The 13897-nt window shown below is 44.9% G+C and overlaps 1 protein-coding gene across 1 annotated transcript in view; it reads right to left on the bottom strand.

The window, feature by feature from the left end:
- HSPA12A (heat shock protein family A (Hsp70) member 12A) overlaps positions 1-13897 on the bottom strand; it is a 104606-nt gene that overhangs the window by 37174 nt on the left and 53535 nt on the right. Inside the window, exons 2-3 of the mRNA XM_068255336.1 lie at positions 12397-12485; positions 1958-2085 (exon numbers count right to left, since the gene is read on the bottom strand). Of these exons, the coding sequence (XP_068111437.1) occupies positions 1958-2085; positions 12397-12485 (217 nt within the window). The remainder of the gene's footprint in view (positions 1-1957; positions 2086-12396; positions 12486-13897) is intronic.

Below are 13897 nucleotides of genomic sequence, written 5' to 3'. Positions count from 1 at the left end.
ACAATCGGTAGCAGAAATGACCCCAATATGCACAATCGGTAGCAGAAATGACCCCAATATGCACAATCGGTAGCAGATATGACCCCAATATGCACAATCGGTAGCAGATATGACTCCAATATGCACAATCGGTAGCAGATATGACTCCAATATGCACAATCCGTAGCAGATATGACCCCAATATGCACAATCGGTAGCAGAAATGACCCCAATATGCACAATCGGTAGCAGAAATGACCCCAATATGCACAATCGGTAGCAGAAATGACCCCAATATGCACAATCGGTAGCAGATATGACCCCAATATGCACAATCGGTAGCAGATATGACTCCAATATGCACAATCGGTAGCAGAAATGACCCCAATATGCACAATCGGTAGCAGAAATGACCCCAATATGCACAATCGGTAGCAGAAATGACCCCAATATGCACAATCGGTAGCAGAAATGACCCCAATATGCACAATCGGTAGCAGAAATGACCCCAATATGCACAATCGGTAGCAGAAATGACCCCAATATGCACAATCGGTAGCAGAAATGACCCCAATATGCACAATCCGTAGCAGATATGACCCCAATATGCACAATCCGTAGCAGATATGACCCCGATATGCACAATCCGTAGCAGATATGACCCCAATATGCACAATCAGCATCACCTGAAAAAGAAAAGAAAAACCCATTTACTCACCTACAGCCAGAAGACCTTCTTTCCCGACCTCCTGTCCCGAGTCCCGACCTCCTGTCCCGAGTCCCGACCTCATTGTGGCGCGCAGCGCCCGCGCGTCCACGATCCTCTTCCTTCCCGACGTCACGACGAGACTTCCTGCCTGCATGCAGAGAGCAGGGCTACGGGAAAAGGGCCGCCCGAAGCCATGCACTGCAGACTCGAAGTCTGCAGAACAGGGCTCCGGGCGGTCATCTTACCGTAGCCCTGCCTGCTGCTCCGTGCTGCCGCTGTGTGAACTGACTTGGCGTCTTTTAGACGCCTGAAGTCAGTTCACTCCAGGGGGTGCTTTGGGGGTGCTTGGACAATTCTAGGGGGTGCTCGAGCACCCCCAAGCACCCCCCTGGCGCCGCCCCTGATCATGGCTGCCACCACTGTATAATTTCCCATAATCCCCTGTGCCTGCTACTGCTCAGTTACCATGCTGCAGAAGGATAAACCTGCTGAACCATCATGGCTGCCACTACTGTATGATTTCCCACAATCCCCTGTGCCTGGTACTGATCGGTTACCGTCTTGCATAAGGATAAAGCCGCTGAACCATCATGGCTGCCAGATCCGTATAATTTCCCATAATCCCCTGTGCCTGGTAATGCTCAGTTACCATCCTGCAGAACGATAAAGCTGCTGAACCAACATGGCTGCCTGTAACCTGTGAATACATTGATTTCCCATAATTCCTTCTGTGCCTGTTACTGCTAAGTTACTGTCCTGCAGATGGATAAAACCGCTGAACCATCATGGCTGCCACATCTGGATTATTTCCCACAACCCCCTGTGCCTGGTACCACTCAGTTACTGTCCTGAAGGAGGATGAAACCGCTGAACCATCATGGCTGCCACATCTGGATTATTTACCACAACCCCCTGTGCCTGGTACCACTCAGTTACTGTCCTGCAGGAGGATAAAGCCACTGAACCATTATGGTTGCCAGTTTTCTACAATGTCTCATAATCCCATGGAAATATAGATCTGTTGCCTTTCTCTCATGGTTTGTGTTGGCACTGCAGTCCCCGCAGGGCTCCTAGCACAGGTGACACAAGAGGTGACAGATGCCCGCCCGTCTCTTGGAAGAGCTGTCCCCGTAGCTATATGAGGTGACAGATGCCCGCCCGTCTCTTGGGAGAGCTGTCCCCATAGCTATATGATATAGTGTTGGCGTAGTCGGCAGCAGATGGTATAAAACGCTCCCCCTCCCCTACCTGCTGCACTGCAGCCATTACCTCATGATGTGAATGCATTCTGGCTCCTTGGAGAAGCTGTAGGCGTAGCCGCTGGACGTTGTGCCAAAATCAATGGCAACCACCACCGAGAAGTTCTGCTCCTCCGCTGAGCCGGGATCCGAGTCCTTCTGCAAGATGGAGGAGAGTTAACCTTTAAGTTGCCAGGTCCCCACTCTCTCTACCCGACTACCCCTTCCCCTGCAACTTCTGCTGCCACACAGTTCACTCTGTTTATCTTTAAGATTTATCTCTGCCTTCTGCTATTTCCTTATGTGGCAGCAGCCAGGTCATTAAAAAGTGGTTGCTATGGTTACTGCACTTTCCACATCCCCATCTGCTGTGCTGAATAAACTCCAACATACTCACATTCCCAATGCCCTGGCCTGAGAGCCATTTTAGCCATCAAAAGGTACAAAAAGGACAAATAAATGATCTTTCAACTTTCCCGATTGGATGTGCTAACGGAAATCGATTGATCCTGCACCTATCGCACTCTCTAGGTGAAGTCAATCAACTGATGTCTGAAGAAACCTGTGGGAACTGACTTGAAACCGGATTGGTTCAGGAAAGCTATCATGCTTATGTCCTTGCTATTGTGACCGACTGATAACAGATGAAAAAAATCAATTGGAATGAATGAATTATCCCGTCACTTAAGCCTGGTACACTCATCCAATTTTGATTGGCCAATTTTATCTCCTCCACATAGTATGAGGACCAACAGATTTTGAATACTATGAACAGATGGGTAAGCTCTATGCTACATGGAGGTGGTAAAATTGGCTTATCATTGCCCAATAAAAATTGAATGTTTGTACCAGGCTTAAAGGAACACTGTCACGAAAATCTTAAAATGTAAAATATATGTAAACACATACAAATAAGAAGTACGTTTCTTCCTGAGTAGAATGAGCCATACATTACTTCTCTGTCACTTACAGTAGGTAGTAGAAATCTGACATTACCGACATGTTTTGGGTTAGTCCATCTCCTCATGGGGGATTCTCAGCATGGCCTTTATTCTTTATAAAGACATTCCCTGAAAAAGATTTAGGGCCCGTTTCCACTTGTGTGTTGCGATTCCGCCACTAAAAAATGCGTCAACTAATCCGCATGCGGGTGCGGATTCGTTCGCGTTTTCATGCGGATCCGCTCGCGGTTTGCGCTATGTGATTTTAACCATGTCAATGCCGGCAAGCATTGACATGGGTTTTTCAGCGGAATCTCACGCGGAAAGCCGGGAAAACCACAAGACTAATACGCTTGCGGTTTTCCTATTAAATTACATTACCGACGATTCGCGTGCGGGTGTGCGGCATGCAAATTCTGACTTTTTTCTGCACAGCAGACCGCACAAGTGGAAACAGCCCCATCCACTTGTATTGGTTATGCGAATCTGCATGCAGAAAACGCATGCAGATTCGCTCTAGTGGAAACGGGCCCATTATGCGTTCCACGCGGCGGTCATGTGACTACAAACACTTCCTCCTTCCCGGATCTGGATTTGAGCAGCCCTACTGGCCAGCCTGCCTGCTCACCGTACACTTTTTTGGCAGTTGGACGGAGCAACTGCCATTCACCAAGTGCTTTTGAAAATAAAGCAAACCCTAAGAACCCCCATGAGGAGATGGGCTAGTCGGTTCTGTCAGATCTCTACTACCTACTGCAGGTGACAGCAACATAGGAGAAAAGTCATTTATGGCTCATTTTACTCTGGAAGAAACGTACTCCTTATATGTATATGTTTATATATATTTGAAATGTTATGATTTTTCGCGACAGTGACCCTTTAAAGTAAACCTGAGATGAAGGGAACAAAACGATTCTTCCAGCCCCCTTTAGTCTGTCAGCCTCCTCCATGTCCTCTCGGTTCAATCTGTTGTGGTGCACAATCTGCTGTGGTCCCAGGTTTGCAGGGCACTGCGCATGCACTGTTCCTGGTCACCGACTCCTCCATTGTGCTCCCATGGCTGGGAGCGTTCTGCGGAGGCACAGTTACAAGGCTTATGATCTGCGCATGCGCAGAATGAACCCAGCCACGGGAGCATGAAAGCCACGAGAGCATGAAAGCCACGGAAGCAGGATGTAGGACCCGGGAAGCCTGCATTTCTCTCCGTTGCAGTGCTGACTCCATTCAGTGATACTGAATAGGACGGCTCTGCATTGCCCACAGACGTACACATAGGTGTGCCCATCAGACAGTACTATCTATGCATTGTCTGATATCCCTTGCATCGCAATTTTGGAGTGATAGAGCGTTTATGCACATTCATTCATGCTGAATCGCTCCAAACAATGCTACATGCAGCATGATTGCGATTTTAAATAAATCACTGCTGTGGGAAAACCTTCACAGGGTTAAAGGAGCCAAGCATTTTTTCAAGCGCTCTTGGTGTGAAGCAGCCCTGAGCTCTGAGCTTGTTCACACCTACAGCATTTTGTGTTTTTTTAAGCTCGCCCTAAAAGCGCGCCCTAAAAGCGCTTCGTTTGAGATCCATTTATCAAAGCGCTGCCTGGACCATTTTTAGGGTGGTTTTGCTACAATGGAAGGTATAGGAAAAATGCAAAACGCTCACAAAATCGCTTTGCGTAGCGATTGCGTTCACGCTTTTAAGAATACATTGTAGTTATTCTTTTCCAGGTCAAAGAGTTCACTTCCTGACTTGCGTCAGGAAGTGAAGAAACAAATTGTTCTGCAGAAGCGCTTTGAAAAGCGCTTTACAAAAAATCGTAGTACGCAGGTAACCGCCGGGAGCAGAGAGAAAAAAAAAATCACACACAGAATCGCAGAACGCTGGCCTAAGCGATTGCGATTTTATATGTGAACAAAGCCTTAGTGTTTCGGCAACGCTTGCGGGAGGCAGAAACACGCAACATCAGAGGTGCATAGACTGCACTGTGTAATGTTCACACTGCATGCATTCCAGACCAGTGCGGTCCACCAACGCATGCCGTGCGCATTTTTTAACAAAACGCGTGACTGACCCATTCAGTCTAGTGAATGGGATCAGCCACGCAACGCAGGCAAACGCAGATGGCGTGCATGCGTGCGTACGCGCTGCGTTCCGACCGCACGTCCATCCGCGTTTGATACTGTGAATGTGGCCTTTATGTTCCCAGGTCCTGAAACTCTGCTCACACTGCTATTTATTGACAGAACATTAAAGAGAACCCGAGGTGAGGTTCTGACAATGCAATCCACATACAGAGGCTGGGTCTGCCTATACTGCCCAGCCTTCGTTGCTATCCAGATCCCCCCTAAGTTCCCCCTGCGCTCTGCAATTACCCATAAATCACAGCCGACATGCAGCGTGTCACAGCGGGCTGTGCTTACCACTGTACTGTCAGTCTGCCACTCCCCCTGCCTCCTGCATAGCTCTGGTCCCCGCCCGCGTCCCTTCCCTCCCTGCAGATTGGAGGGAAGGGACGCGGGCAGGACCGGAGCTATGCAGGAGGAGGGGGGAGCACGGAGAGTGACAGTACAGAGGTAAACACAGCCTGCACAGCGCGGCTGTAATTTATGGCTGATTGCAGGGCGTAGTGGGAACTAAGGGGCGATTGAAATAGCAACAGAGGCTGGACAGTATAGGCAGACCCAGCCTCTGTACGTGGATTGCATTGTCAGAACCCTGCCTCGGGTTCTCTTTAAGGCCTCTTTCACAGTGCGCCATTAAAGTCGCACGTTAGAAAAACTTTTAACGTGTACTAACGCACAGCAATACTAAGTCTGTGCCACATTCACAGTGCACACGTTGCGTTTGTGTGTAACGTGTAGCATTATTAGAAAGTGCTGCATGCTGTGCGTTATACACGTTATTAGCTGCGTTGGACTGTTTGCACATGCTCAGTAATAACCTGGAAGCATACTTTTCATTGCCTGTATGCCTATTGTATGCGACGACAACGGGGCATATGGTTGCGCTGTGACAATTTTTGGGACGTTGCGTTGTTAGTTTGCGTTGCGACTTTAGCGTCGCATCAAAACGCAACGCCCCACTGTGAAAGAGGCCTAAAAAGGAATAATTCTTTTTCTTGGCATTTGACAATATATCACAGTCACACTTTCTGAGTGTTTGCTGTAGTTTGTCAAACGCTAGACAGACCGACATTCGCAGTGGTGAAATGTGGTTTGGGTGAGAGTTATTGACTGCGTGTACATAGAATGGGCGATTTTTTTCTTGTTCTTCAAAGTGGAGTAATACCATTGGCAGTCAGCTCCGTTAAATTTCCCAGTCATGCTCCACTGCACATGCACGGTCCCGGGGGCATGCACCCCCGATTGCGCTCCTATTGGATCCATTTTCGTCTTTTTTTTATAAACTGCTCCCACTGACTTGTATTAAAATGGATGGAAAATAGTCGTGATTGTGATTTTAAGACAATCGCGATCTCTGCAATTTTGCAGCAATTTTATTGCGATTTTAAAGCAATTCAATGTGAGCGTGTTTTTAAGAACGAAAGCTCTCAGCAGTGTGTCTCCGCCCTCAGGGCCCATTCACACTTACAAACGTAAAACGCTAGTGATTATTGCTAGCGTTTTGCGTCTTCGAATTTTTACGCGACTAACGCGTAAAATTCACTGCACATTTTTGTGGGTTTTTGAGAGATCGTGATTTGCAATTTAAATACATTGCAATCGTGATCGCTCAAAAAACTATAAAAAAATGCTGCATGTAGTGCGTTTTGAGTCTATCTAATCACAAATCGCCGGTGATCGTGGCAGTGAGATCAGTGGCATATAGTTAACATTGCGCTAGCACTTTGAAAAGTGCAAGCAATCGCCTGTATGTGAATGGGCCCTCTATAAGATTTATGCTAGAAGGCAGGGAGCAGACTTGTCCGTGCAGAAAACCATGAGGCTAGGAGCACACATAGCAGAAACGCTAGCGTTGCGGGAAAAGCAGCGTTTTTGCTACTAATGCCAAGTCAATGGGCCGCATAAATCACGCATATGCGTTTTGCATGCACTTTGAAACGTGTCTTTTTAAAAAGCTGATTTTGTTGCATACTTTTCAAAAACGCATCAAAAACGCACATAATGAGAGTCATTGGTAACACAATGGTATGCGTTTTTCATGTGTTTTTATATGTTTTTCTTTGCGATGTATTTTCACTTCCTGTTGTCTTCCTAGTGATTTGCATAAAACACTATATAAAAATGCATGGAAAACGCATATGCGAACCGCAAATGCATAAAAATGCACGCAAAACGCTAGAAAACGCATATATACGGGAAAAATTGCTAATGCAAATGCACTAAAAACACACATACAAAAGAAAAAAAAAAACGCACATGAACTAAAACTTAATCTTTCACACACAGCCATGTGTGCACCCAGCAGAGTTTTCTGCCAGATGCATTTTTGGTACAAAACTCCACCAGAGTTACATCTTTCCCTACTATCCATATCGGCCTGGAGAGGGAATAGTAATTAGCGCCACCTGCCGGATGCTAACGGATAAGTACCCATTTTTTTCCTGCTTTTGCATTTTTTTGTGTGCGTCTTATGTGCCTTCTGTGGGTGTTTCTGGTTTGAATAACTATTAATATTTAACTAGTGAAACAAATCAATAGTTAAATTACCGTACTTTATTATTTTTACAAATACGCATCCAAATCGCATTCGTTATTGATTTTCCACAAAAATGAAATTTCTGTACGATTTTAAAACACACATAGGCCTGGAACCCACTGCAAAATGCAATCGCTAATCGCAAGCGCTAGCGTTTTGTATGAGCAGTTTGTAAGTGATTTCATGAGTGTTTTAGGAAGCGTTTCTAAAAAGTGTATCAATTTGCCAGCGGTTGTGTAGCGTTTAGCGTTTTAAAGTCTGATTGGTCCTTTCAATTAATTTTAATTTTGTTACAGTGTGCAGTAACTTGAAAACGCTAGCAAAATCGCTCCGTGCAGGTTTTGATGAGCGATTACGCCAGCGATTATATACTTTACATTGAAGCGCAAACACTAATAAAATGCTACATGTCCTGCGCTTGCGATTTTCCAAATCGCAAACGCTCCTGTGGAAGTTGCCCCATCCATTAACATTAGCTGAGCGTTTTGGGAAAACACTAGCGTTTTCAAACGCTCCCTAAATGTTCACAAAAATGCCCTTGCGGGTTCCAGCCCATAGAATCACATAGCAATGTGATTTTTGTGATGCCCATAGACTAACATTATATGCAAATACACACACATTGGGCTCTATTCATAATCCGTTACTGCAAGTTTTCCGCTCAAAACAGCGGACTTTCCCGACCATTTAGCAAAGTGGGCATTCATAAAAGCTGTTCCCGCAAGAAAATCTACAATCCCCCAGCAGAGCGAGAAATTTCCGCCTTCTGCTGTGTTTTTCTAGATTTATCTAGAAAAAAGTAACAGAATGACCATTCATAAAGATTAGAGGAAGCGGTATGTGGACGGGAAATACCGCTTCCTCGAAGCCTGCGGATTACATACAAGTGAATGGGACAGACCTCCCAGAGAGAGCAGCGCACGGAGGGACTCTGCCGGCGTAAGTGTTTCCGCATGCCTTCCGACAGCTTACTGCCAGCCTTCAGCGGGAGATCTCCGCTCTTGCATCGCAGCTGGCAAGATTTTTATGAATTACCACCCAGAAGTCTCAAATACCGCTGCAGTATTTTACCTCCAGGAGTTTTTTCTCCACATTTGTTTTATGAATAGAGCCCATAGAATCAAATAGCAATGTGATTTTTGTGATGCCCATAGACTAACATTATATGCAAATACACACACATTTACCTCTATGTAGTGGGGATGATCAATGACATGCACATATTTACAAGTTCATGCAGGATTATGTAATTTTTTATGCAAAGATATACAGCTTGAACATGGACCAATCAATGTAATCCTGGGTGGGACTTGATTGGTCCATTTTCAAGCTGCATATAGAATTTGCATAACACTGCATCAATTATTTGCATCTCATTGAACCTCCCCAGTGATCATTAATTACCTTGCAGCTGATTGTCAGGCAAGCTGAGAGTTGTTTGGTTTTAGGTGTGTGTCTGGTTCAGTCCAGATCAGTAAACACACCCTTTCCACAACCCCCTCCTATCTTCTCACAGGCACACTGAACACAGCAGAGTGAGGTTGTATATGTAGGGCTGACTGGCACAGCGCTGTTCTAGGCCGCCTAAGAAGCACAACACGTATTGTTCAGCGAGTAACGTGGTAACTAAACGCTTTCATTGAGGATTGTGGGGATGTCACATCTCTCCCAGCTTGGTGAGTCTCTCTCCTCTATGCAAGTTCATTATAGGTAAGGCAGGGGACACACTTGCCTATTTTCGTATGTGTTTTCTACACAGAAAAACTGAAAACTCATATTAATGGGCTAGTGCACATTTAATGCCTTTTTTGCGCGTGTGAAACATTAAAAAAAACATTGAAAAAAAAATCCTGCAGCATAATTCTGCACAACTTGTCAGTTTTCTCTATCAATTACATTAGCTGCTGTGAAAAAACGCGCACTTTTTTTGGGATACAAACACGCTCTATTCTCAAAGAGCAAAAATTTCCGCAAAATTTTACCGCTATATTTCCGCCAGCGGTAAACTCCGCATTTTTTCCACATTCACTAATATTTTCCGCATGTTTTCCGCGTGCGGGAAAAAAGATGCGGAAACCGCTATTATTCATGCGGTAAAAAGGTCGCATGAAAAAGTGTTAAAAAAAAAAATTAAAGTCCAGCAAGCACAGCCCTCAAGCCTCCAGACTTCATTAAAGTCAATGGGATGCGGAATATATCACCTACTACTTGTAGGTGATAAAAAAATCGGTAAATAACGACGAAATGATGCGCCTGAACATTTTTGAGAATTGATTTTTTTATTGTGGAAAATACAGACTTTTGCGGAAATTTTTCCGCATGAATCCCGCACTTTTTCCGCACGCGGTAAAAACATGCGGAACATTTTGAGAATGTCAACTTGACGGTATTTTGGTCGCAAACTTCCCGCATGTACTTTACCGCATGTGGGAAGTCTTTGAGAATAGAGCCCAATGTGTGCAGAAAATAAATGGAGAATATGGGAAGACGTGAGTCCCCTGCCTAAGGCCAGAAACCCACTAGGAGCGTTTTTTTTTTTTTCTGAACGTTTTGTGATTTGAAAAGCTCTTGCTAATGCAATGCTATGGGTGTGATCCCACTTGAGCGATGTGGTTTTATAAAAAATCCCCCATAGCATTGCAAGAGCTCTTAGAAATCACAAGTGCTTAGAAATCGCTCTTAGTGGGTTTCTGGCATAAAGCAGAGATGTGCAGCTCGGCTCTGTGTAAACGCAATATGAAGTCAATCGCAAAATCAAACCAACCGCCTACTCTGGAAAGTGTGAGGCCATTGAGTAGTGCAGGATGCTGTAGTGACCAGGACTGCTGACGCCTCTCCTGCATTCAATGCTTTTAGTGAACTTCATTTGTGAGTGCAAGTCCTTGTATTGTGTTTGGTATTATGTTTCACATTATTGATGCTCTGTTCTCCTGAGCTATAATCGGAGCAGTGCTTTTCAGCGCTGCTAGATTTGGGCGCACCCGGCGCCTCCATAGACTACAATAAGAATCATTCCTATTGAAGCGCTCTGTGAGTAACGTCGGCTCAGTCAGAAGACGGAGCCGAGGTTGCTTAAAAAAACATAATTCGGCCTCCAGCAATCGCTGGAAGCCAAATGGTTTCATTCCCCCACTATCCATGTCGGCCTGGAGGGGGAATAGTAATTCAAACGGCCCGGCCTTGTGCAGGAGCAGCATCAGCCATATACCGCTGTATCCTGCGCCCAAGTCTACTGGCGCCGATTTCAAATGTACTCGCTATAATGGCATCTACACTCTGTTATCCCTCCTACTTTGGGCTCTATTCTCAATGACTTCCCGCATGCGGTAAAGTACATGCGGGAAGTTTGCGACCAAAATAACGTCAAGTTGACATTCTCAAAATGTTCCGCATGTTTTTTCCGCATGCGGAAAATGTGCTATAAAAGTGCTGGATTCATGCTGAAAAATTTCCGCAAAAGTCTGTATTTTCCGCAATAAAAAATCAATTCTCAAATGTTCAGGCGCATCATTTCGTCGTTATTTACAGATTATTTTTTTTTATTTTTTTTTTAATCATCACCTACAAGAAGTAGGTGATATATTCCGCATCCCATTGACTTTAATGAAGTCTGGAGGCTTATGGGCTGTGTTTGCTGGACTTTAACTTTTTTTTAAAACACTTTTTCATGCAACCTTTTTACCGCATGATTTCCGCATGAATAATGGATGTTACCGCATCTTTTTTCCCGCATGCGGAAAACATGCAGTAAATATTATTGAATGTGGAAAAAATGCAGAGTTTACCGCTGGCGGAAATTTTTCGGTAAAATTTTTCGGTGTTTTGTCATCTTTGTGAATAGAGCCCTTTATCTGGTGACCTTACCCGATACAGAGGAGCTGTGAGTGACTGCAGAGGCAGTACCTGCATGGGTTCCATGCAGGACAGGGTCATGGTGAAATGAGGCAGTAGGCAAGTACCAACTTTGGGGGCCCACCTTTGATGGCCACTTGGCTTTTTTTTTTTTGTAAGGTTTTGTTGGCGCTAGTGTCAGGTCCCGAGTCTCTCTTGAAGCCCTAGGCAATTGCCTAGGTTTGTCTTGTGGATGATTCGGCTCTGGTTGTATGGTGTAGGTTGACTGACATACGGTATTACCCACTACAATTTGTGGTCAATTCATAAAAGGCTGTGCGGGGAAAAAATCTTGGAAGGAAAATACCGCATTTGGTATTTTAGACTTTTGTGTGTAATTCATAAAAATGTTTACAGTTGCAATAGAAGTTTGGTATTTTCCCGAACTAAGCTGGCGGTAACAGGAGAAGCTGCCTGAGTTTTTACATTTTCTCTGTGCAGAGACAGCGTTACAATAAGAGGCAGCCCCAACTTCCCTTCAGATGTGCATATTTTATTTTTTATTATTTTTTTTAAACTGCCTCTGTTTGCCCTAAATTTGCGCTGAATCTGTCTATTAGTCTTTCTAAACAATCTAATAGCCACAGCTTAGAAGAACTTCAAGAAATGTTACACATGCGGGCTTTGTGATGTAAAAAAACATATGAAAACAGCTACCCAAGAGGTTAAAAACACAGCCTGGGGTATTTTGGGAAGCCTGTTTTTTGTTCTGCTCTCGCCGCTGCTGCCTGGGAGGTCTGTCTGCATTAACTTTGCTGTTATCCGCACCCTTATCACCTGTTCAAAGCAAGCGGTATTCTCAGTCCCAATACCGCCTGCTCTAATCTTTATGGATTGACATTTAGTGACGTGTCTGACCCCTTCTAAGTGGAATAACCTTAGCACTCTTTATGATGATCTTCACCTCTTTATACATATATATTTATCTGCATTATTTATGCATGTTGTATGAAAACATTGTTAATGTTGACTTACCGCAGCGATGTGCGAGGGTGACAGCGGCGTGATCCCGGGATCCCCCAAACTCCGTGCCGGAGAGGAGTAGGCGGAGGTGGAGACACGCTCTGTATCATAGGAGAGGAAAAAGATTGTCAGCTCTTGGGTTCAGTGTGTAGTCTGTCTGACTTGCATTAAAGTGACCCAGTAGTGATACTAATATGGAGGCTGCCACATTTATTCCACTTTAAACCACGTATATTGCATATAATGCTTTAAAAAAAAAAAAAAAGTGTGAGACCGGTACTATTCCATTAGCCGGGTGCAACCACTAGGTGGCGTTAATTACTATTCCCTCTCCAGGCCGCCATGGATAGTAGGGAACAATGTAACTCTGTGTTTTAGCGCCACCTAGTGGTTGCGCCCGGCTAACGGAAAAGAACTGTGAGACCTATGGATAAGATTCTTTGTGCGATTCGATTGATTCTATTTACGATACGATTCTTTGTGCGATTCGATCACGATTCTATTTACGATCTGATTAAATCCGACATGTCCGATCAGGATTCGATTCAATTTAATTTGCCATTGTTTTGCAATATCGAATCGAATCCCGATCGGACATGTCGGATTTAATCAGATCGTAAATAGAATCGTGATCGAATCGCACAAAGAATCGTATCGTTTAGATGGGTCTTAATACTTTAAGCCATAGACCCTGAACAAGCATGCAGCAGATCAGGTTTCTGAGAAATCTTGACAAGATTAGCTGAATGCTAGTTTCAGGCAGGTGATTCTGGCACTACCGCCAAAGGGATCAGCAGGATGCCAGGATTCCTTATGCAAAAGGAAATAAATATGGCAGCCTACATACACCTCTCAGTGCAGGTTTCCTTTTAGCCATAGACCCTGGACAAGCGTGCAGATCACGTGCTCGGACTAAAGTGTGACCACACTGACCGCATACTTGTTTCAGGTGGTTGATGCAGGCATTACTCAAATCAGAAGGATCAGCAGGACTGCCAGGCTAAGGGCGTCTGCACCAGCCGTGCGGCGTCTCAGTCAGATGCTTAGTATTTGGCAGTGTTCGGCGCATACGTTGTGATTTTGGCGTTCAGAAGTCAATTCGTACACCTCAGAGCAGCAATGCTAAGCAGAGCGGGGCGCGTAAGAGTAAATCAGCCTCCGTCAGTTGCCAGACCCTGAATTACACCTCCCTCTGAGTTGCAATGACTTGGAGGGGGAATAGTATTGAAAGCCACTGGGGACTTTAGCGGCAGCAGGGAGAGCCGTCATTCGGCTCTTCCTTGCGGCCAACTTACCAATTGTGTACCGATACGTACGCTGCAGGTTGACACGGAAGCGCCGCAGTTAGCCGATCCTGAATGCTACATTATTATTTTATTCAGAGCCAAAATATTACACAGCACTGCACAATAGAGAAATGGGTTAACATACAAGGTAGGACATAAAAACAAGATCATGCAAATATCTTTGATAACAGTAGTTCAGTAGAGCGCTGTGACTACAGCGCAGGAAA

This window comes from Hyperolius riggenbachi, chromosome 10 (assembly GCF_040937935.1).
Source record: "Hyperolius riggenbachi isolate aHypRig1 chromosome 10, aHypRig1.pri, whole genome shotgun sequence".
NCBI lineage: Eukaryota > Metazoa > Chordata > Amphibia > Anura > Hyperoliidae > Hyperolius > Hyperolius riggenbachi.
The sequence above is the reverse complement of the archived record's forward strand: the minus strand, read 5'-3'. Positions and strand labels throughout refer to the sequence as shown.